At 36.2% G+C, this 24,272-nt stretch overlaps 1 protein-coding gene across 1 annotated transcript in view; it reads left to right on the top strand.

Moving 5' to 3' along the window:
- The first annotated feature begins 7,958 nt into the window (after nucleotides 1-7,958).
- Nucleotides 7,959-24,272, top strand: part of LOC129253705 (N-alpha-acetyltransferase 25, NatB auxiliary subunit-like) — a 54,923-nt gene continuing 38,609 nt past the window's right edge. Inside the window, exons 1-8 of the mRNA XM_064106597.1 lie at nucleotides 7,959-11,162; nucleotides 12,883-13,021; nucleotides 15,246-15,364; nucleotides 15,882-15,956; nucleotides 16,802-16,988; nucleotides 20,252-20,363; nucleotides 21,142-21,228; nucleotides 23,042-23,250. Of these exons, the coding sequence (XP_063962667.1) occupies nucleotides 12,910-13,021; nucleotides 15,246-15,364; nucleotides 15,882-15,956; nucleotides 16,802-16,988; nucleotides 20,252-20,363; nucleotides 21,142-21,228; nucleotides 23,042-23,250 (901 nt within the window). The 5' untranslated portion in view covers nucleotides 7,959-11,162; nucleotides 12,883-12,909. The remainder of the gene's footprint in view (nucleotides 11,163-12,882; nucleotides 13,022-15,245; nucleotides 15,365-15,881; nucleotides 15,957-16,801; nucleotides 16,989-20,251; nucleotides 20,364-21,141; nucleotides 21,229-23,041; nucleotides 23,251-24,272) is intronic.

Raw genomic sequence — 24,272 nt, 5'->3', positions numbered from 1 at the left:
AAAAGTGCAGGTGAAATGTATGAGAAATGTTTCGCAGGGTAAGTTTGATATCGCCCGTTTCCCCTTGACACAGCGTGAAAATGAGCATTTCTGCGCAAAAAGATTTATGCGAGCTATACAAAAATGCACAGTGCTCACTCAAGTGTAACATTCTGTCAAAACTTTTACTTTCATTAGATAGATGAGACCCAAACCCAAGAATATATGTGAAAAAATTACCCACATGTTGTATATTTTTTAATTCCCAGGGCTTTTTCAAAGTGTAATTTTTTTTTTGATACGCACTGTATATAATACGTAAGGGCCTATGGTGGCCATTCTCAATTTCAAAATGCAGCATTTATTACCTTAATTACACAAGATATGATATATCTCGTTAGAAACCATGGTTTTAGACAATATTTCATCCTTACATCACAATTCACAATGCAATATTTAGAGTCAAGCAAAGCCAAATTCTGTCAAAATTATATGTCCCAAGTTACAATGTACAGACCTATTGCAGTCATTTTGGATTTTAAAGTACATTAGATCACAGTTAAATGCATTTTATGATTCTCACTCTTGTGAAAATTAGTTTCCCTATTCGCATGTTACATAATTTAGTTAGGGCTTGCAGCAGCTATTTTGAATGTCAAAATGCAGTATTTATCACTAAGCCTGAGTCGAATCGATTTTAAAATCGGTGTTCGATCGATGTCATCGAGCGCCGATGCAGATTTTGCAAAATGGGTGCATCGAAAAAAATAAATAAATACGTCGGCCGGCCGATTCGTTTGGTTCACACAATCAATCATCAAAATAAACAGAAATGTCCAACTTGACTACTTGTACTACTTACTTGATTTGTATTCCCCCAAAAATGAAACCGATTGTGTAATTATGATGCCTATTCACCATTAATTTGAAGTTTATTTCGATCATAGTTCGAGTCTTACTCGTCTGCTTGTGCCGAGATAATTTATGCGCGATGAATTCATGAATGGAAATCACCGATCGTGCAGCACATGCGCTGTACTGTGCTTTAATCAAAACAGAAAATGGCCGGAAAATTGACGCAATCAACGTAAAATAAACCTTGCTATCATGAACAATATTAATATCATGACCATAGAACGTTATTTAATTGTAATATTTGACAAAAATTTGCATATGATAATCATTAATATGAATTTAGAGCTTGATGTGAAACGTTTGTATTTCGTTTCAATTTTCAATGACGGACATCACATGACGATCGACTTGAGCGAGTGCACTTGTCTAAAAAAAAAAATTATCACGTCAGGACTGATTCTCGAACATTGTCAACATGCAGAAACTTTTTCAAGATCGTAATATCTCCATATAATAACATTTTACATGACAAAACAGAGTAAATTGCGTGATATTTTTTTTCAATCAATTTGAAGCTAATTTGTGCCCAACTTCGGGCTCTGATTTTCATGAATGGAAAATATGTCCTACGTCAACGAACGCGCATGTGCATAGTGCTTCTTTTTCTCGGTGCTCTTTTCTTGTGTCTAAAATTTAAAAAATATGGATTATCATATCAGGATTAATTCTCGAACATCGTCATTACTCATATTCCTCAATCTTTCCTCACAATCGTTATATCAGCATTGAATACCAATTCAAATGACCATCCAGAGAAAATAACGTATTTATTCCCGTCAATTTGGAGCTCATTTTGGATCTAACTACACAATCTCAGGCAAGTTACAGTGCTCCCGCTGGTTGCACTTTTTTGCTGGCGCTGGCCGGGGCTGCGGGCGGGGCTGGTGTGTGCGAGTCTGGACCGCGAATGCTAGTTGACCGAAAATCGTTCGGATCGACTCTGCGTGATTCATGTCTTTGATATTGTTTCATTTTAAACTTATATATTGTCATCTGCAAATATCATTGTTGATGATATTTTGGGAAGAATTCTGCATTGGCCCCCGGCTTTTTTGTGTTTTGTGATCATGGAAAATACAAACGAACTTTGCTCTGTCATCTGCTTGTGCAACGCTCACCCAGCCAGCGCATACCGTCAGTGCATGCAATGGGTGCATAGCGCATCGACGCGACGGCCGGAGCAAAAAAAATATTGACTCGATTATCCCCGCCGCGCCTTCAAAATTCAATTCATCGATGTTCGATTGAATTAAAGCTGTCAAACACCGGTTTTAAAAATAATCGATATGACTCAGGCTTATTTATCACCTATATGGCAGAAGAAATGCCATAATTCATAAAAAATACGTTTTCAAATAACATTTTACTCATACAACAGGATTATATGGATGTCATAGTCAAGAAAATCCAAATTCTTACAAAATTATATGTCCCCATTCACATTGTAAATAATACTGTTAGGCCCTATAGGGGCCATTTTGAATTTCACAATACAGCATTTATCTCATGCATGACAAATGAAATGATATGTCTTGCTATAAAACATGTTTTCAGACAATATTTTACTCCAAAAAAAATTACATGCATTTTATGTTTCTTACTCTTGTGAAAATTAGTTTCTCCATTCGCATTGTACATGATAAGTATAGGGCCTATGGCGGCCATTTTGAATTTCAAAATCATCATTTATCACACACATGGCATATTAAATAATATATTTCGTTAACAATTATGTTTTTAGTCAGTATTCCACTCGTTTATCTTAATGAAGGATTTTAGTGCTCACTCTTGTCATTTTTGGCCCCCGGCCATTGCCATTGTACAATACAGTTTGGGCCAGTGGCGGCTATTTTCGATATCAAAATACAGCAATTTCCCCATATTATGACATAATAAATGATATATCTCGTTAGTAATGATGATTTGCATACATTACTTCGTCCATATATCGCAATTTCTTGCAGTTGAGTGCTCATTTTTGTGAAAATTAGTTTTTCCTATTCACATTGTACATAATAGAGTATACAAGGGCCTATGGCAGCCATTTTAAATATCAGGAAAATAAATATTTTGTCAAAAATTATTTTTTCAGAGAGTATTTCACTCCTGCCACACAATTTCATGCATTTCAGAGCCAACGTGCGGACAATTTTATGATTTTCATGGGTAATTTGCATATTTTGGCGGCCATATTGGATTTTGCCAATTTGCGGAAAATGCTCAAGGTTACACGACTGGCATCACCCATATTCGTAATCAGCACCCTCGAATTGACAAGAAACCATAAATAAAAATTGTATATATGAAAAAATAAGGTTTAGCCAATTTTCTATGGGGCCTATCCTGGACTAGTGGCCCCCCCCCCCCCCCCGGGAGATAGAGCTAGAACTTCGGTCTCTGTATTCGGTGAGTGGAGCCAACAGAGTTCAGCGGAACAGCCAACATTACAGAGACCGAAGCTTTTGGTCTACTCACAATTATGCTTTATTTGGTCTATCACGTTTTTACTAAATAAATCAAATTGCATCTCCCTCCTAACGGTCTCCATTGCTTTATTTCGTCAGGTAAAAAGAACATTAATTTCTGTATAATTACTCCTCGTGATTCAAGCCCCCCTCGATCCGAATTAACCCATTGATATTCATGTACCCCTCATTTCCCTCTTCAAAATCACTTTGGTACTTTTAGACAGCTTCATTTTTTCGATAATACAAATTATTAAAATCAATAGAATCGCATTAAAACATAAAACTACTCCTTGTGATCCAAGTCCCCCCTCTAAAATAAAGCGGCACTTAACCTGTTGATATTCATCTACCCCTCATTTCCCTCCTCTTTAAAACCACTCTGCCACTTTTAGACAGTTTCCTAGAGATGATAAATTATTATCTTCGATAATAAGAATCATTAAAAACAATGAAAATCACATTAAAAACACTATTAAACTGTCTAAGTACTCCTCGTGATCCGAGTCCCCTTCCCGTGTTGAGACTGTAATAGCATATTGGTAGTCTCAACACGGGAAGGGGACCGGGATCACGAGAAGTAATAAGACAGTTACATAGAGTTTTTAGAATTAGTGTGATTAATTTTGTTTTATATAGTGTTTTTGATCATTGTTTCATCAACTTGGAAGAATATACAGCCACAGGAGAGAAAAGAAAAAGATGACTATTTTTGTCGTTTGAAAAAGTTTTCAAGTCAGTTGTTATTGTGTCAATAGGAAACGTGGTGGTAGGAAGTTCATGTTCAGTGAGAAGCTTCGCACAATTTTTCAATAGATTTCTTTTGGAAATCTTCCAACTGTGGATTCAATTGAAAGATTGCTGATATTTGAGGTGTGTCTCAAGTTTGTCCCCCGTGACGTGGATGACGATAAGGCCATGACTTTTGACTCATCTAGTCTACTGTAAACGCTGTTATTTTCACAGGATTAATTTTTCGCGCTTGGCGGCTTCAAAACATATTGGCGGGTTCTTGAATTCGCGCTGCACACATAATCACAAAGTTCTTGCCCATCTGTGAATGGTTTATATTAACATTTCAGCAACGAAATTGTATTTTCTGATCATAATTCTAGCTCTAGAGCGGCATAATTCAGCATTGTTTTGATCCAATCATGAGCTTTTGTGACATATTGCGCAACTTTTCTTTGCGGGACGGACATCGGGGAAGGCAAAATGGAGGCGCTGCTAGCTGCTGGCCTGGTATTGACGGCCGAGCACCGGGTAAGGACCGGGGGATTACGGCTATTCAAAGTGCATTGGATCAATCAACAAACATGGGCGATCGACACAACGTCTTCTTAAAAACTAAACAGATCTAAACACCAATCAAACAGCAAAAGCAATTTATATTTCAACAAAAATCATAATTTAAATACCGATCTGCGAATGATCGCATTGCTTTGGAACAAATTCTCGCGATGCATATGAATTTGGAGCTCAAGTTTGCTTGCTTAAATGCTGCCCTCTACAGGTCATATTATGCAATCTCTTTGCCAAAACGATACACACAATTGAACCGCGGTTCAAAACTTGCATTAAAATAGATGCTCATAAATTTGCGTGTTTTTAAATTCGGGTTCGCAGATCTTGCCGCTAAATCCGCCAAAATTTCCACACCGCGAAAATTTCCCACTTTTACAGTAATGTTAGATCTAACTTAATAAACGTTAGGCCGAATTCAACTTCCAGGCATGTCTTCATGAATATTCATTAGGTGGGCTGATGATGTCACATATAGATCTAGAACTCTATGCACATCCCCACTTTCAACTTTTACTTTCCTTTTTTTATCTTGGGCCCAGGCCTAACGTTAGGCCTAGATGTACATGAAAATTATGTGTAAGCCTGAGTCATATCAATTATTTTGAAAACCGGTGTTTGACAGCTTTAATTCGATCGAACATCGATGCATCGAATTTTGAAGGCGGGAAATCGAGTCATTTTTTTTTTGCTCCGGCCGTCGCGTCGATGCGCTATGCACGCACTGCATGCACTGACGGTATGCGCTGGCCGGGTGAGCGTTGCACAAGCAGATGATGGAGCAAATTTCGTTTGTATTTTCCATCATCACAAAACACAAAAAAGGCCGGGGACCAATGCAGAATTCTTCCCAAAATATCTCCAACAATGATATTTGCAGATGACAACATATAAGTTTAAAATGAAACAATATTAAAGACATGAATCACGCAGAGTCGATCCGAATGATTTTCGGTCAACTAGCACTCGCAGTCCAGACTCGCACACACCAGCCCCGTACACTCACTCTCCCGAAACGACAGGCGTGCTTGCCAGCGCCAGCAAACAACTTGCCTGAGATTGTGTAGATGGCAGGGTAGATGGATCCCAAATGAGCTCCAAATAAATTGATGGGAATAAATACATGTACGTAATTTTCTCTGGATGGTCATTTGAATTGGTATTCAATGCTGATATAACGATTGTGAGGAAATATTGTGGAATATGACTTATGACGATGTTCTAGAATCAATCCTGATAATCCATTCTTTATTTTAGAATCAGACACAAGAGCATGCGATCGAAATAAATACAAATGTCTCAGATCGAGCTCTAAATTCATATAAATTATTATTGGATGTTAAATAATTACTATTTACCGGTAATAAGATTTTATGGCCATACTAAAAATAATGACGATGTAAGCAAAGTATGTTATGTTCATATATGGAAGAATTAATAGTATTATAGTGGCATTATCTTTATTTTTATTCCATCTCTGGACGACGTCTCCGAGCTCCGAGAAAAGAAGCACAATGCGCAAGCGCGTTCGATGACGTATGACACATTTTCCATTCATGAAATCAGAGCCCAAAGTTGGGCACAAACTAGCTTCAAGTTGATGGGAAAAAATATCAAATGCAATTTTCTCTGTTTTGTCATGTAAAATGTTATTATATGGTGATACTACGATCTTGGAAGAGTTTCTGCATGTTGACAATGTTCGAGAATTAATCCTGACGTGATAATTATTTTTTTAGACAAGTGCACTCACTCATGTCGATCGTCATGTGATGACCGTCATTGAAAATTGATACGAAATACAAACGTTTCACATCAAGCTCTAAATTTATATTACTGATTATCATATGCGAATTATTGTTAATTATTACGATTAAATCGTGTTCTATGGTCATGATATTAATATTGTTCATGAAAGCAAGATTTATTTTACGTTGATCGCGCCAATTTTCCGGCCATTTTCTGGTTTGATTAAAGCACAGTACTGCGCATGCACGATCGATGGCGACTTCCTTTCACGAATTCATAATGCATAAATTATCTCGGCACGAGCAGACGAGTAAGAATCGAAATATGATCGAAATAAACTTCAAATTGATGGTGAATAGGCATCATAATTACACAATCTGTTTCATTTTGGGGGCAATATAAATCAAGTTGGACATTACTGTTATTTTGATTTTTGATGATTGATTGTGTGAACCAAACGAATCGGCCGGCCGACGTATTTTTATTTATTTTTTTTCGATGCACCGATTTTGCAAAATCTGCACCGGCGCTCGATGACATCGATCGAACACCGATCTTAAAATCAATTCGACTCAGGCTTAACTATGTGTAAATGATGTGTCTCCGTTATGATGAAATAAGTCCTGTAAGTTGCAGCAAGACATAACTAGATCTAATGCACATAGGCTAGATCTAGATCTAATCAGTTAAGGGACAGTGATTTTCCGTTTCAGAATATCTTAAATTCTATTTCAGCATGTCAGAAAACGGAAATTCCGTTTCCCCATAGACTTTGTGTACAAAAAAATTGACAATTCCGTTTACCCATGGAATAGCAATATCACAACACTCGAGCTGGTCAAAATTTGTATCTGCCACTGTACCAACAATGCAGTAGAATCCGTTCTAATCGGATCTATGCGGGTACACAAAATATTTTGACAAACACATCTAACATGAATACATCCTCACCTTTCACATTATTTTACGGTAAAATGAAATTTTATCAATAATTTGAGGGTTTTTTGGACATCGTTTTCAGAAGTCAACGATTTTCGCCTATCCGCCATTTTGGATTTCAAAACCTCGATGTCATGCTGTTTAGGCCTGGGAGTAAAATTAGATCCATCGAAGCATTCGATCAGTTTGCCAACAATCGGCACTCGAATGTTACTTTTTACACTAATCGAATGTTCGCCAGATGATGATTACTGATTTGAAACATTCGATTATCAAAAGTACATGACTGTAAACTTTTGAAAACAAAGTGCAAGATATCAAATGAAAATTATGCTAAAATTAACGAATTCCAAAGATCGTATCTCTTTCATGACACACAATGACGACTAAGCCGCGGCGACCGCGCACAATTCAGATGTGTTGGGCTGATGTGCACGTACGTCTCTATAGGCGCTGAGTCGGGTGAGCTCAGTTTGCTCATTATACATTGTATGTGATTACAGCCACGCCCAATAATCATTCCAAAAGCGCTAACAAATACGCCCATATTGTCATAATAGTTAACTTGTACGCGAATCCTCTGAATCAGTCCTGAGAAGCCACACCTCAGTATCAAACTTGCTATATTATGTTATACCCGCCCACTCAAACAATATCAGTGACTTACCACGTGCGCGAAAGCATTGTCACTGTACGAGGTAGTTTTGAGGCAGAGCCTATTAAACCAACTAGAACCGCCCACGAAATAGGCCCCCGCAAAATTAGTCACGCGCAGTTCTCAATCTCCTTTGCTATTCGTTCTTTGAGTTGGGCTCATGGGCGGGATCTACGTTCTCATCAGCGCAAGTACTAACATACGTAAGACATACAACACATCCATTCCCAGTCACGCGCAGTTCTCAATCTCCTTCGCTATTCGTTCTTTGAATGGGCTTGTGGGCGGGATCTACGTTCGCATCAGCGCAATACATACAACACGTCCATTCACAGTCACGCACAGTTCTCAATCTCCTTTGCTATTCGTTCTTGGAATGGGCTCATGGGCGGGACCTACATGTATGTTCATATCAGCGCAAGTACTAACATACGCAATACATACATACAACACATCCATGCACCATATAGCGGTCACGCACAGTTCTCAATCTCCTTTGATATTCGTTCATTGTGTGCAGTGAGGGCGGGATAAATGACAAAACAGAGCAAGTACATGTTCCTTGTATGTACATACAATGCATTTATTCCAAGTTCCACTCCCATCATACCAGTTAGCGCAGCTACCGGTAGGTCATGGAAGTAGGTCAACTTTTGTGTGTGTGATTTCTGATATTCCAGGAATCTTGATTAATCGAACTAATCGATTGTTTACTCTGGTGAACAATCGAATGGCAAAAAGGGTATTCGTCCCAGGCCTAATGCTGTTACATTTTTGTCTCACCTGCATAGCAGAGTGAGACTATAGGCGCCGCTTTTCCGACGGCGACGGCGGCGGCGGCGTCAACACCAAATCTTAACCTGAGGTTAAGTTTTTGAAATGACAGCATAACTTAGAAAGTATATGGACCTAGTTCATGAAACTTGGCCATAAGGTTAATCAAGTATTACTGAACATCCTGCCTGAGTTTCATGTCACATGACCAAGGTCAAAGGTCATTTAGGGTCAATGAACTTAGACCATGTTGGGGGAATCAACATCAAAATCTTAACCTAAGGTTAAGTTTTTGAAATGTCATCATAACTTAGAAAATATATGGACCTAGTTCATGAAACTTATACATAAGGTTAATCAAGTATCACTGAACATCCTGCATGAGTTTCACATCACATGACCAAGGTCAAATGTCATTTAGGGTCAATGAACTTTGGCCAAATTGGGGGTATCTGTTGAATTACCATCATAACTTTGAAAGTTTATGGATCTGATTCATGAAACTTGGACATAATAGTAATCAAGTATTACTGAACATCCTGTGCAAGTTTCAGGTCACATGATCAAGGTCAAAGGTCATGTAAGGTCAAAGAACTTTGGCCACGTTGGGGGTATTTGTTGAATTGCCATCATATCTCTATAAGTGTATTGGTCTAGTTCATAAAACGTGGAAATAAGAGTAACCAAGTATCACTGAACATCTTGTGCGAGTTATAGTAGTTTTCAAAATCAGCACTGCTGCTATATTGAATCGCGTGATGCAGGTGAGACGGCCAGAGGCATTCCACTTGTTTAATGTAGAGGGCAGCAACACACAACCGTGTTGTTGAAATCAGACTATGTGTGCGTGAATGTTTTCGATAAGCTCAACTCTGCCCGCGCCCGGCCAAGGCAGGGTACGGTACGGGCGCGAGGGGGGTATGGGCGAGTGTGATGAAGTCGAGTGCAGTCACGATGTGTGAATTGTCATGATTGTAGCGAAGTAAGATCATGTTTTCTGGGGTTTTGTGGCCATTTAATATTTGTATATTGTTGAGATTTTTGAGTAATTTCTGTTGCTGTTCTGTGTAATTGGAGGAAAAATATCTTTTCCGTGATATTCCATTTGAAATGCCACTTTCCGTCTCAAAAGGCCCTTTCCGTGAATTCCGTCCGTTTTCCGCGATCGCGGAAAATCACTGTCCCTAAATAATTGATAACATTGTCTCAATGAAAAACCTGGCTTTGATACTGTTGTTGGGCTAGTTACAAACTGTAAATTAGTTAATCTACATGTAAACTTTTTATAGCCCGCTCGACTTTGCACAAAATATACATTACAAATCACATCTATTCTGTTTTTCCGCCATTCTTTCTGCTTGTTAGAGATTCCTGGGCTTCAATTGCAGCAGAGCTCAAAAGAATCATTCTCCTGAGTGCGAAAGAAGGGAATTCCCTGATCTCTATGTCATGAATATTCATTTATTTTGCTTGAAAATCTGTTTTCTTTGCGCATTTTGTTTGCAATTTTGAAAGCGAGAGAACGAACGCGGCTGTAACTTTCCCTTATTTGAGGGTCTAGCTACTACCTTGAAGTCAGGATTTTGCTGTGGGTTAGACTTTCATCAGTAGAATCGTGGTGGGTGCATGATTTCTTTTTTTTTCTTTGATATTGGGTGTTTTTGGTACCCCAACCTCAAGAATACCCATTTTGCCTATGGCAGCCTATTGTTCCCTTTTAGGCTCTGGCCCGGTGATCTCTGGGTTAGGTGGCCAGCCCGATCAATCCACCAGTCCACCAAAATCATAAATTTTATATTTTTGGTGGCCCACAAAGCAATTCTGATGGCCCTAAAACAATGGAAAGCATTATAGTTTATCATGGTAGTAGTCTCAGTAGATATGTGGTGTGGAGAACTCAAAGGTAGAGAAACTGCCTTCTCATACTTTAGCCTTGCAATTTTGCTCCCAAAACATGTGAATTTGCAGGTTGCATTCCGATTGCAGCTACAGCCTCTTTCGGCCAGGTCAGCGTTTCTTCATTAGACTGAGTTTTCCAAAATGCACTATCAAAACTAACCCAGCTCAGCCCTATTGAATATATCTCTTTATTGTATCGGTCCACCGGTCTTTGCTGAAAAAATCCTAGGCAGTCATCTGTAAACAAAACCCGGGATGACTCATGAGTTAGAGTTAGAGCGCCTGTTTCAGGTAAGATCATATTCTTTGATTTAGCATCTTAAAAAGTTATACCGTAGTCTAGATTCTACACCCATTCTAACATGCTATTATGATGGTGTTTTTTTTGGTTCATTCTAGATAATCTTGATAATGGAAACTATAAAATAGCACTACAAGCTGCAGATAAACTGCTCAAGAAACACAGAGATCTTCACTGTGCCAAGGTAAAGCATTGTTTTTTTTCCTGACCTATCCAAGATTTCTAAAGAAACTCATGAATTTTCACTGATATAATTTTGCTGATATTAATTCCATTTTTATACGCCCGTCCTAGATGGGACACATTATGGTATCATGCTCGGTGTCCGTCTGTTTACTTTTCCCTGTAAAGGCGATAACTTCAGTTTAAAGGAGAATGAAAACCTTGAAACCAGCTGAATCCATATCAAAGAGAAAAATCAAAGAAACATATTGTTGAAAGTTTGAGGAAGATTGAATGAATAATAAGAAAGTTATGAGCATTTGAATATTGAGATCACTAATGCCATGTAGATCCTCCCATTGGCAATTCGACCAAGATCTGTGATGTCACACACGTACAACTCCCTCATTACTTTAGTATTTATTTCACTTATATTCTCACTTTTATAGAGTCTATCACAAGGTGATGTGTTCTCTTTATGAGAGGACAAGTAAAGAGGTTTCACAACATTATATCATTGATGAATCGTTTGTCATATGATTAGAATGAGCAAAAAGAGATGTTTTGGGGTATATTTTCAGTGTCCAAAAGGGGAGAGTTGTTCATCTGTGACATCATAGATCTTGGTCGCATTGCCAATGGGAGGATCTCCATAGCATTAGTGATCTCGACATTCAAATGCTCACAACTCTTCTATTGCTAGTCCTATTTTACTCAAACTTTTGTTGATCTTATTCTTTGATTTTTCTGCTTTCACAAAAGATAACTTGCTCCAAGAGTTTCATTCTCCTTTAACTTAATCTAGGCTCATATAATTTGGTGTGTATGATAATAGCATGGATCCCAGGAAGCCTATTGATTTTGAGGTCAAAAGGTCAAATGTCAAGGTCACAAAATGTATCCTGTAAAACACTGTTTTATTTCATATCCTCAACATTGTAAATGTTTTATGGCATACATATTCTTATCAGTATGAATTGAAATATTTTAGGTTTCTGTTATTGGATGATTTTTATTATGCTAGAATACATGTAGGGTAGATTGATGAGAATTTGTCAAATACTAGTGTGAAAAAAGATTTAAGAATGCAGTACTTAAAGGGGAATCCAGCCTTGGCCATAAAATGTTTTGTTGGGAAGGAGAAAAATGAATAAAACAGATTGGTGAAAGTTTGAAAGAAATCGGACAAGCAATAAGAAAGTTATAGCTGCTTTAAAATTGAGATCACTAAAGGTATGTACATTTCAAATTGGCAACTGGGTAAGTAAATTATGACAAGGGGCAAGGACAACTTTCCCATAGGCCATGTACTTTATTATCAGGGATTTGTGGTTTTCTCCTAAGTACCCATTCCCCTGGGGTAGTAATCTAAATATAACCCAGGTAGTATATTGTTTTATGTCCTCATGAAAGAAAAATATGATTTGAAGTAAAACTTTTGGGGAAAATGACATTTTAGCCATAATATGTATTGGAGTACATAGAAGAGTAGTCCTTGCCTTACATCACTATGACATCCCATATGCCGCCAATTTGAAGTCTCCATGAGTATAGTGATTACCAATATTTACAACTTTTAAAAATTCATAACTTTCTTGGTGTTTGTCCAATATTGTTCAAACTTTCACCTATCAACTTGTCTGATTTTTCTTTTTCTTATAAAAGCAAGTTTTTATTTTGGTTGGATTCCCCTTTAAGAAATGCTTATGATAGGATATCTGTTATTTTGTGCATGTATGCAGGTATTAAAGGCTCTTGCTCTTCTTCGAATGGGACGTAGAAAAGAGAGTCTTGCAATCACACAAGATGTCATTCAGGTTAAACCAACAGATGAAGCAACATTATCAGCCTTGTCTATCTGCTTTAGAGAGATGCAGAAACGTAAGTATTTGTCTCCCTTTCAATGTTACAGAGTATGGTTTGGAAGAAAAAAAAGGAAACATTTTTGTAAGGGTTTATTTCATTTGCTTTCATCACCTAGGGGTAAAAAAATCATATTGCATATTTTATTTATTGTGAAAATAGGCGAGACTACCACCTTGATTTAATCATGTTCCATATTATGATTGCTAGTATTAAAAAAAAAAGATTCCTCTATGGCTGCTCTATGGGTTAACCTACCCACTTCTTTCAAGTCCCCCTCATTTCCATTCTGAAATATCAAACTTGAAGATAATGTTAATGACGCATTAATTAATTCAACTTACATGAATTTATCTCTAAAGACTCCAATGCATATCTCAGTTCACTTTGGTAATCTATTCTGCATCTTTAAAAAAAACAAAAAAAAACCACCACAATCTGAAAATGAAATAGTATTAGTAACTAAAACATATGTAGGTCAAGAAATGCAGTAGGCCTGCAGCATCGATATGTTTGATGGAATCATTTGTGCATATACAAGCCTTTAGCCAAGGGAGGTGTGTTCTATTGAACTCCTGAAATTATCAAAAGCAAAATAAATTGGAGGGAAAGTAGAAGAGAAAAGAGAAGAGATTGAACCCTGTAATTGAAAATCCTGTCAACAGGCTTGATAAAGAGCAAAATTGTATTGTAATTAAGCCTTCTCTGTATATACATTTCATGTACTGTATGAGCTGTTATTTTCGCGGATTTCGCGAATTGCCAATTGGCCGCGAATTTAAAGGTCAAGTCCACCCCAGGAAAAAGCTGACTTGAATAAATAGAGAAAAATCAAACTAGCATAGTGCTGAAAATTTCATCAAAATTGGATGTAAAATAAGAAAGTTATGACATTTTTAAGTTTCGCTTATTTTTCACAAAACAGTGACATGCACAACTAGGTGAGTCAGTCGATGATGTCCATCACTCACTATTTCTTTTGTTTTTTATTGTTTGAATTATACATTATTTCATTTTTTATAGATTTGACAATAAGGACCAACTTGACTGAACCATATAGTATTAAACAATGCTAATTCCACATGTTCAGGGAGGAATTAATCGTTGTATCACTTTCAATGGGGAGAAAATTAGAATATTTCATATGTTATATAATAAAATACAAAAGAAATAGTGAGTGGATGATGTCATAGTCTCCTCATTTGCATACCAGCCAGGATGTGCATATAACTGTTTTGTGAAATTAAGCGAAACTTTAAAATGTCATAACTTTCTTATTTTACATCCGATTTTGATGAATTTTTTTTTGTTGGATTTTTCTCTTTTTATTCAAATCAACTTTTTGTTGGGGTGGACTTGTCCTTTAACAACATGTGAAAATATTGACACATTTATTAGTCAGTGCCAATATCCCCAACAGCAAAGCTTTGCTATTGAAAACATTCTCTACAGTGAGAAAAATGAATCATGCACCTGTATATGTACAAAAAACAAGTTTTAGAAAGTACAGTTAGTGATTCAAAAAGTTAGCTAGAATTTCCCTTTTTTTTTATTTCTCAAACAAAATCAGAGCCTAAGCTATTTTCTCACATAATTCGTTTGATATTTATTCACTCACTGTAATAATAAAATGTATTTTCCATAAAATAATTTGATTTCATTGTCATCTGATTCACTATATACACACACGTATTGGCAGCTATTTGCACACTCATTAATATTCATAAGTCACATGACCAGAGCTTTTAGGGGTGTAAGATTCTGTTCTCAAAATTGAACATTTTTGCACTGCAACCATTTTTTTAAAAAGTGAATCTAACAAAACACAACTTCAAAAGATTACTCATACAGATCAAACTGTGACATGATGAATTTTTAGATCTAAAGGTGCAAAAAAGTGAAATTTAGGCCACTTTTTTTCACATTTTGTAACTGTTTTACAGGGACATATTTATGTACAAAATGCACATCAGCATAGGAAATTTGAGGAGCATAGATTTGCACATGATTTGCATTAGTTTTGCTTCTTTGAAATGCTGTGGAAGTGTTTCGTACATCTTCCGATCGCGAATTTAACAACCCGCGAAAATGTCGGGACCCCCGCGATTCGCGAAAAATTCTGTATGCGAAAATAACAGCTTGTACAGTATTTGTTTTCATTGTGAACATGCGTTTAACAACTGAAATTGTCCAAGATCATGCGTACATTATTGAATCGAATTTTGAATTTTAATCTTTAAAGCTGAGCTGATAGTAGAGATTTACAACAGTGCTCTGAAGAACCAACCACTAAATGAAGAGTTTCACACACATCTCTTTATGGCTCTAGTCAGAGTAGGAAACTGCAAAAGGCAGCAACAGGTAATTTGTCTCTATCTATAAAAAAAGCACTTCTGATCACCTCTTCATTCATCAATTCATTAAAAAAAAAGGTTTATTACTAGGTTTTTTATGGTTACCTTTATACATAGGTATATTTTTATTAATAGTTAGTTAGTCAGTTTTCCTTTGCACCTCAAATATCCATATACATGTAAAGTACCCTGTAAACCTATAAAATTCATAGAATTTCAAACCATGTATCTGTAGTATAGGGAGTCAGCATATTTGATTATTGTATGAAGTTAAGGCCTGACATTGTGAGGAGTTGTTTATATAATTTTTTTTTTCTTTCTCATAACCCTCATGGTATTGTGATTGTTAACAGTGATTTACTACATCATTATCCTTGCCTTATTCTGCCACCTCGCAACATTTTGACATGTCTTGCATTTTCCCATTTCACCCCATTGATAATTTCTTAGAATGTTACTTTGTGTTTCTAAATGTTATGAGATTCATGTCAATTTCATTTTCATTGATTATTGTTGCTTTTTAGGTTGCTATGGGTTTGTACAAAGTGTTTCCAAAGAATCCATACTATTTCTGGGGTGTTATGAGTGTTGTAATGCAGGTGAGTACTAAATCTTAGGAGAAAAATAAAATAAAGTTACAAGTTGTTTAGATGTTTAAGTGATTGATGCCATGAATAAGAATAGGGTAATTTGCAGGCTGGAAAGACTAGGCATGGTGAAATGGACATGCATGTCACTTATGATATTTGTAAAAACATACTTGATTGTTCCAAAATTATTGATTACTTATGGTTCAGTCGATAAAGCGTCTGCCTGCCGAACCAAAGGTTGTGGTGCGAGTCCACCTAGGCGGATGAATGAAGCCTGCGTTGTGTGTAAACGACTCTCCCCTGTTCCATATATGCAGGCTATGTTACAGTGGAAAACACTATGTCCCTCGGATAAGACGTTGAATGGAATCCCCTGTGTAGAAGAGAGTCACCACTTTTGCACGTTAAGATCCCACTGCACTATTTGTATAAAAGAGGGGATACCCTGGTGTAGTGATCCACCTGCATTCTCCCAATCAGTTATATCGGGAGGAGAGACCTGCCGTTAATAGTTGATCAGTTTGCTTTTCGTCTCCCAGGTACAGGTGACACCAAACATATAATAATAATGCATAACAATTTGAATTTGGGTGTTAAAACTCGTTTTCACTGTTGTGCTATCCATTACGAACACCACAATTGATCTTTTATTTATTTATTTTTTTTTTAATGGAAATTGCCTGTGACATTTTTTTCAATCGTAAATAAAATGAACTAAATTGATTTTAATTAGTTATGAATTTTGTCTGAAAACAGAATAATTATTGTAATTATACATGAGATAATCTTTTTGAGATTCTTCTCACCATAAGTGAACACGGTTGTATGTGACTATTGCTCCTATTCTTTCACAGGGTCTTACAAGTGTAGACACCAAGCTTGCATCATCTATGTATTTTCCTCTTTCTGAGAAGATGATAGAGAGAATGGTCAAGGAAAATAAACTGGATGCTGAGGCTGAAGTCATTCTCTATCTTATGGTATTAGATTATCTTGGGAAAAATGAAAAGGCCATTGAGATACTGGATGGACCATTAGGAAGTAAGTATTTATTTCATGGTACATTGAGTGCTTTTATTGAAAGAATTGTCAGTGGATCCTGTTCATTTGAACATGGAAGTTACATGACCATTAAACTTCTTTTATAGTCATTTATTTTATTTTATTTTTTTTACAATTTACAGCATGTCACCCCAAAATGTCCCTCTGACATAGGGCTGAATTAATTCTGAAATGTGGTAGTATTCTCAAATAAATTTTAATGAGTAGAAAGCTCATTTCATGATCTAACTTCTATGAAAATTTCATTGGTCATGCCTAGTGGTTTTGAATACACACTGTTATGCAACAGTTAAGCCTGAGTCATATCGATTATTTTGAAAACCGGTGTTCGACAGCTTTAATTGGATCGAACATCGATGCATCGAATTTTGAAGGCGGGGAAATCGAGTCATTTTTTTTTTTGCTCCGGCCGTCTCGTCGATGCGCTATGCACGCACTGCATGCACTGACGGTATGCGCTGGCCGGGTGAGCGTTGCACAAGCAGATGACGGAGCAAATTTCGTTTGTATTTTCCATCATCACAAAACACAAAAAAGGCCGGGGACCAATGCAGAATTCTTCCCAAAATATCTCCAACAATGATATTTGCAGATGACAACATATCAGTTTAAAATGAAACAATATTAAAGACATGAATCAAGCAGAGTCGATCCGAATAATTTTCGGTCAACTAGCACTCGCAGTCCAGACTCGTACACACACCAGCCCCGTCCGCAGCCCCGTACACTCATTCTCCCGAAACGACAGGCGTGCTTGCCAGCGCCAGCAAACAAGTGCGACCAGCGGAGAGCGCTGTAACTTGCCTGAGATTGTGTAGTTGGATCCAAAATGAGCTCCAAATAAATTGATGGGAATAAGTAATTTTCTCTGGATGGTCATTTGAATTGGTATTCAATGCTGATATAACGATTGTGAGGAAATATTGTGGAATATGAGTTATGACGATGTTCGAGAACTAATCCTGATAATCCATTCTTTATTTTAAAGTCAGACACAAGAGCATGCGATTGAAATAACTACGAATGTCTCGGATCGAGCTCTAAATTCATATAAATTATTATTGGATGTTAAATAATTACGATTTAATAAGATTTTATAGCCATAGTAAAAATAATGACGATGTCAGCAATGTATGTTATGTTCATATGGAAGAATTAATAGTATTATACTGGCATTATCTTTATTTTTATTCCATCTCTGGACGACGTCTCCGATCAAAGAAGCACAATGCGCATGTGCGTTCGATGATGTATGACATATTTTCCATTAATGAAATTAGAGCCCAAAGTTGGGCACAAACCAGCTTCAAATTGATGGGAAAAAATATCAAACGCAATTTTCTCTGTTTTGTCATGTAAAATGTTATTTTATGGTGATATAACGATCTTGAAAAGAGTTTCTGCATGTTGACAATGTTCGAGAATCAATCCTGACGTGATAATTATTTTTTTAGACAAGTGCACTCACTCAAGTCGATCGTCATGTGATGTCCGTCATTGAAAATTGATACGAAATACAAACGTTTCACATCAAGCTCTAAATTCATATTAATGATTATCATATGCGAATTATTGTTAATTATTACGAAAAATCGTATTCTATGGTCATGATATTAATATTGTTCATGAAAGCAAGATTTATTCTTCGTTGATCGCGCCAATTTTCCGGCCATTTTCTGGTTTGATTAAAGCACAGTACTGCACATGCACGATCGATGGCGACTTAATTCTATTCATGAATTCATCGTGCATAAATTATCTCGGCACGAGCAGACGAGTAAGAACTATGATCGAAATAAACTTCAAATTAATGGTGAATAGACATCATAATTACACAATCGGTTTCATATTTGGGGCAATATAAATCAAGTAAGTAGTAGTCAAGTTGGACATTACTGCTATTTTGATTTTTGATGATTGATTGTGTGAAAACGAATCGGCCGGCCGACATATTTTTATTTTTTTTGATGCACCGATTTTGCAAAATCTGCACCGGCGCTCGATGACATTGATCGAACATTGATTTTGAAATCGATTCGACTCAGGCTTAGTAACAGTGGTGCATTTTAGCCCATTCCAAGTTTGCAGCATTGATGCATTTCTGCATTGTCTATGGCCTGTAAACCCCCATTTTTACATCCAGGATCTGAGTAAGGACATTTCTCTTATTATATCCAGGCTCCTCAAATCATAAACTTGGGCATGTTCAGAAGGACAAGAAACTTCAGAAATGAAGTTTGTTTGATGATTGATAAGGGAAATCAGTGCAGCAACTTGAAAGAAAATGTGAATGATGGATGAGTAAAATAAGCTGAAAAATAAAGTGGGGTCCACAAGTTAATCACCCTTTGTGGAAAGGAACTTTACCAGAGAAGAATTTGACTTTATTTTCTTTTAAAAAGTTAGTAGAATTAACTTGACCTCAGTAGCTTATTAACTAAAAAATGTTTGAATTAGGCATGAAACAGACATGACCTGTTGTCTCAATCATTGTGCATCTCCCATTATCAAACATGAAATGAATTATCAAATACTGTTTTTGCCCTTTTTGCCCTTTGCCCAAGGTTGTGATTTGATGAGCCTGGTTAGATCATGGAGATTTCCTTGGTCAGATCAGGGAATTCCTTGGTCAGAATGGTCAAAGGGGGTTGATTTGCTACAAAGTACAGAACACACGGCAGTGCTGCATGCATGCAAACTTAGAATGGGCTGAAAAGCACCACTGTTACATAATAGACTATTCAAAACCACTGAAGCAAACCAATGAAATTTTTTATAGAAGTTAGAACCAGAGATGAGCTTTTTAGTTCCATACATTTCATTGAGAATAATTTTTGTTTTGGAAGTAATTTAGCTGCATATCAGAGGGACATTTTATTGGGACGCGCTGTATAACCTTATAAAGCTCAAAACTGCTCCAGAACAAGATTGCAAGTACAAATCCAATGCAAATCCTGTATCTAGACAAAACTAATAAATTTATTTTACCAAAAGTAAACAATTGATTTCGTGTATTTATCATTGAAATATGCTCTGGACGATTTCAATAAATAACAACAAAGGAATACATAAGAAATTTCAATAACCAATTGAAATACATAAAAAATGTGGATACTGCCATTTTGTGAACAGAAATTTAATGTAAATCCTAAAAGAGAGAGTCACCAACTAAAACGTACAAGGTCTTAATTATCCCTGTTTATTGTGAGGATGATTTTACCATTAGAATATTTGTCTTTTAGAACTTATGAGCAGTGAAATTGATGGAGTAGACATCCGCAAAGCAGAACTCTTTTGGAAGATGGAGAAATGGGCTGAGACTAATAGTGCCTATCGATCATTATTACTTAGACAGTAAGTTGAGTATTTATATGGCCTTATATGGATAAATGAGAAGAGTATGTTTGAAAAATTTTATTTTGAGAATATTAACCCTATTTTAATTGGGCTATTTCAGATCAGGATATATGGGGGGGGGGGGTCAATTTGACCCCCCTCAGATCTCGGCTGATTGCGTGATCGCCACGAAAATTTGCTCGCGCATAGAGCTGGATGTAATCTACTGTATAGTACAATTTTCAAAAAAATTGTTTATCATTTTTTATTAGTTAATTATGCAAATAAGCATATGAAATTTGCCCTAAATGTGTTTTCTTTGTATATGTTTTTGCTTTTAACTCACTTTATAGAACTAGTTGAATGCTAATTTTTGGTGAGTGGATCAATTTTTTCATTTCTAAAATGAGCAAATATATGTTGAGATTTTGGAGTAGTTTCTGATGCTGTTCTGTGCAGTTTGTTGAGGAAAAATATGTTTAACGTTTGAAAAGCCACTTTCAAAAGGCCATTTCCGTGAAATCAGGGAAAATCACTGTGTCCCTACATATAATAGCGGGTATTATTGACAACGAAAGAAACGTTTATATCGCTAAGCAAAAAATAAGCAATTTTCGGCAAGACCAGCGATAAAGATGTAATTGATAATAGCCCTAGAAATATCACATTTGTTTTTCTTGTCAGATTTATTAATTAATTTGTGAATATTAATTATCTTGATGTTTCAGTGATTCTTAAGTGTTTTTTGAATGACATGATATTGGTGCACAGTTATTCTTTTTTTTTTATGCTATAGGCCAGATAATTGGTTTTTCTATGAACAGTACTTCACTTCATCCTTCAAGCTCATAGATTCATCTTGGTCACCTCCTGAAGATGAAAAGTAAGTTATCCTGAGTAAACTGTACCAACGATGCATCCAAGATTAACCAGAGGGGCCACTTCTTCAAAAGAAGAAGTTAACCCCCCCCCCCGAGGCTAAAATCCATGGACAGTTTTTAGCTCATTCGGCCCGAAGGGCCAGACGAGCTTATGCTGTGGCGTGGCGTCCGTCGTCTGTCGTCCGTCGTCTGGCGTCTGTCGTCCGTCCACAATTTCAAAATGCTTCTTCTTTGCCATTTCAAGTCCGATTTCAATTCTGTTTGCTTTATATGATAGCACTAGGTGGGGGATTCAAAATTTCTTCACAGAATTTTGAAACTCTATAAATATGCTAATTTATGCGCATTTTTCGAAATTCACAAAAAATGCTTCTTTATTTTTTGACCGATTTTGAATTTTTTGCTCGCATCTGGTAGAGCTTTATGAGGTTCACCAAACTTCTACACAGAATTTTGAAATTTTGACTAGAACAATTTTTATGCTAATTTATGTGAAATTAATTTATGCATATTTTTAAAAATTTACATAAAATGCTTCTTTATTAAAACGTTTTTTCTTCATTTATTGATCAATTTCAATTTTGTTTGCTTTATATGATAGCTCTAAGGTGGCGATACAAAATTTCAACACAGAATTTTGAAACTCATTGAATATGCTAATTTATTCATATATTTTCAAAACTCACAAAAAATACTTATTTATTTGTTGATTGATTTTGATTATTTTTGTTCCATCTGAGAGCTACATGAGGTTCACCGAGGTTCTACACAGAGTTTAGAAATTTTGACTAGAAAATTATTTATGCTTAATTTATATGAAATTTATTCATAGATCACAAAAAATGCTTCTATGTCATTTCTTCATCAATTTCAAATCTATATCCTCAATTTATGTGACCAATGTTATTCACTACAGTGTCAACTGGGCTGAAATTAAAATTGTGTTAAATTTCGTTGCCGGATGCTGGATGAGCTCCACATCATTGATCTGCTAGTTTCCTGTTTATGAAAAAAGAAAAAGAAAAGAAAAAGAAAAACGATAAAAGAAAAGGGGGGGGGGAGGAGGCCTATCTGGTCCCTTCTGGATATGAGCAGTGGTCTGGATACATACATTTGTCTTTTTATAGTATGATTTTTATGTCGGTGGAACATTTTTTTGGGGGGTAACTGGTGGTTGAAAAACCCATAAATTTGATAAATCTGATGAGGGGAACAAAACCCTAAAAAATTTGGCCCCCTCAGATCAATCACAGTGAAAATTGGCACACATTTCACCCATGATAATGATTTAATATTCCAAAATTTAATAGTTAATTGTATTTCATTGTCTTATAATTTTTTTATTTTATTGTTTTAATTTTGATGGAATTTGTCAGAGATACTTTTTCAGTTATAAATATCATTAAGCCAATTGCTTATAATCAGAAATAGTAGTGATACAAATAATCAAATTTTGCATTTTAGCTACATACAGGTTTTGTATTACAGAGAGTGCACTAGTTTTAACTTTAATTCCTAATGGTTGGAATTTATGCCATATTTAACTTTTGAATAAGTAAAAAAATGCATTCAATAACTACTAGGCTGGGTAGTATTGTAATGTTTGATGAAACTCAAGTATAGTTCACATTATTGATCCTAATACAGAAGCTTTAGACAGGCTTTAACTTTCATTTAAGAGGACCATTGTGTGTTAAATGGCAAACGCTTACATGCAAAAAGGGACAACTGATGACGTCACTCCTTGGTACTCTATAAGATGATGAACTGCATTTGTATAGCACCACATATGTGTGAAAAATATTTATGTTTCAGAGAGAAGTTCAAGCTTGGTCAAGTTGACCATACAGTGGAGATGATGGTCAGTTTCATCCAAGAACAGATTAATAATGAGGAAGCAAAATCAAAGAATTCAGGAGATGCAGGAGTTGGTAGGTTACTACGAGGACCATACCTTGCAAGACTGGAATTGATCCAACTGCTTACTAATAGAGGTGCCAGTGATGAAGCAAGAGAAAGAATAGGTAAGATTTCCACAATCTTCATGAATAGCAAGTGCTGTGATGTATTCACTTTAATCCCTTGATTTTCATTATCAGGATCCCAATCAGGTTCATGCATATTAATATGACCATCATATTTAAAACTGGACTTTCTTTGTGTATAGACTACCGGTACTTGTGAAAGAAGAGAAATAAAATAGATGTGTGGAAGGGTCTTATTTCATATAAATGATAGTAGTGATATGAAAAAAATTGATTGTAATCTGTTTTAAGTCGCAATATTTTTACTTTTATACCTAAAAAGGAAAAAAAAAAATCACCCTTGGACTCGAACTGCAGAACTTCAGAAAGCAAGTGAAGTGCATTATCCAGGCATGATATTCTCCCAATTAAAATCAGAATTTCGATTTTTTTTAATAATTTTTTTTTCAGGTTTTTTTCTTCAATTTTTGTCTCGCCTGCAAAGCAGAGCGAGACTAGGCGCCGCTTTTCTGACGGCTTTGGCGACGGCGACGAAGACAACGGTGTCATCAACATTGAAATCTTAACCAAGGTTAAGTTTTTTTACATGTCATAACTTAGAGAGATGGACCTAGTTCATGAAACTTAGACATAAGGTTAATCAAGTATTACCGAACATCCTGAAGTATTACTGAACATCCTGTCCGAGTTTCAGGTTACATGACCAAGGTAAAAGGTCATTTAGGGTCAATGAACTTTATAGACCATGTTGGGGGAATCAATATCGAAATCTTAACCAAGGTTAAGTTTAAATTAACTTCCAAAGTATATGGACCTAGTTCATGAAAATTGGACAGTGTATCACTGAAGATCCTGCCTGAGTTTCAGGTCACTTGACCAAGGTCAAAGGTCACTTAGGGTCAACAAACTTTGACAATGTTGGGGGAATTTGTGATCATAACTTTGACATTTTATGGTCTAGTTCATGAAACTTAGACATAAGAGCAATTAAGTATCCCTGAACATCCTGTGCGAGTTTCAGGTCACATGACCTAGGTCAAAGGTCATTTAGGGTTAACAAA

The sequence above is a fragment of the Lytechinus pictus genome, chromosome 2 (genome assembly GCF_037042905.1).
Source record: "Lytechinus pictus isolate F3 Inbred chromosome 2, Lp3.0, whole genome shotgun sequence".
Lineage (NCBI taxonomy): Eukaryota > Metazoa > Echinodermata > Echinoidea > Temnopleuroida > Toxopneustidae > Lytechinus > Lytechinus pictus.
This window is presented reverse-complemented; position numbering and strand designations above follow the sequence as displayed.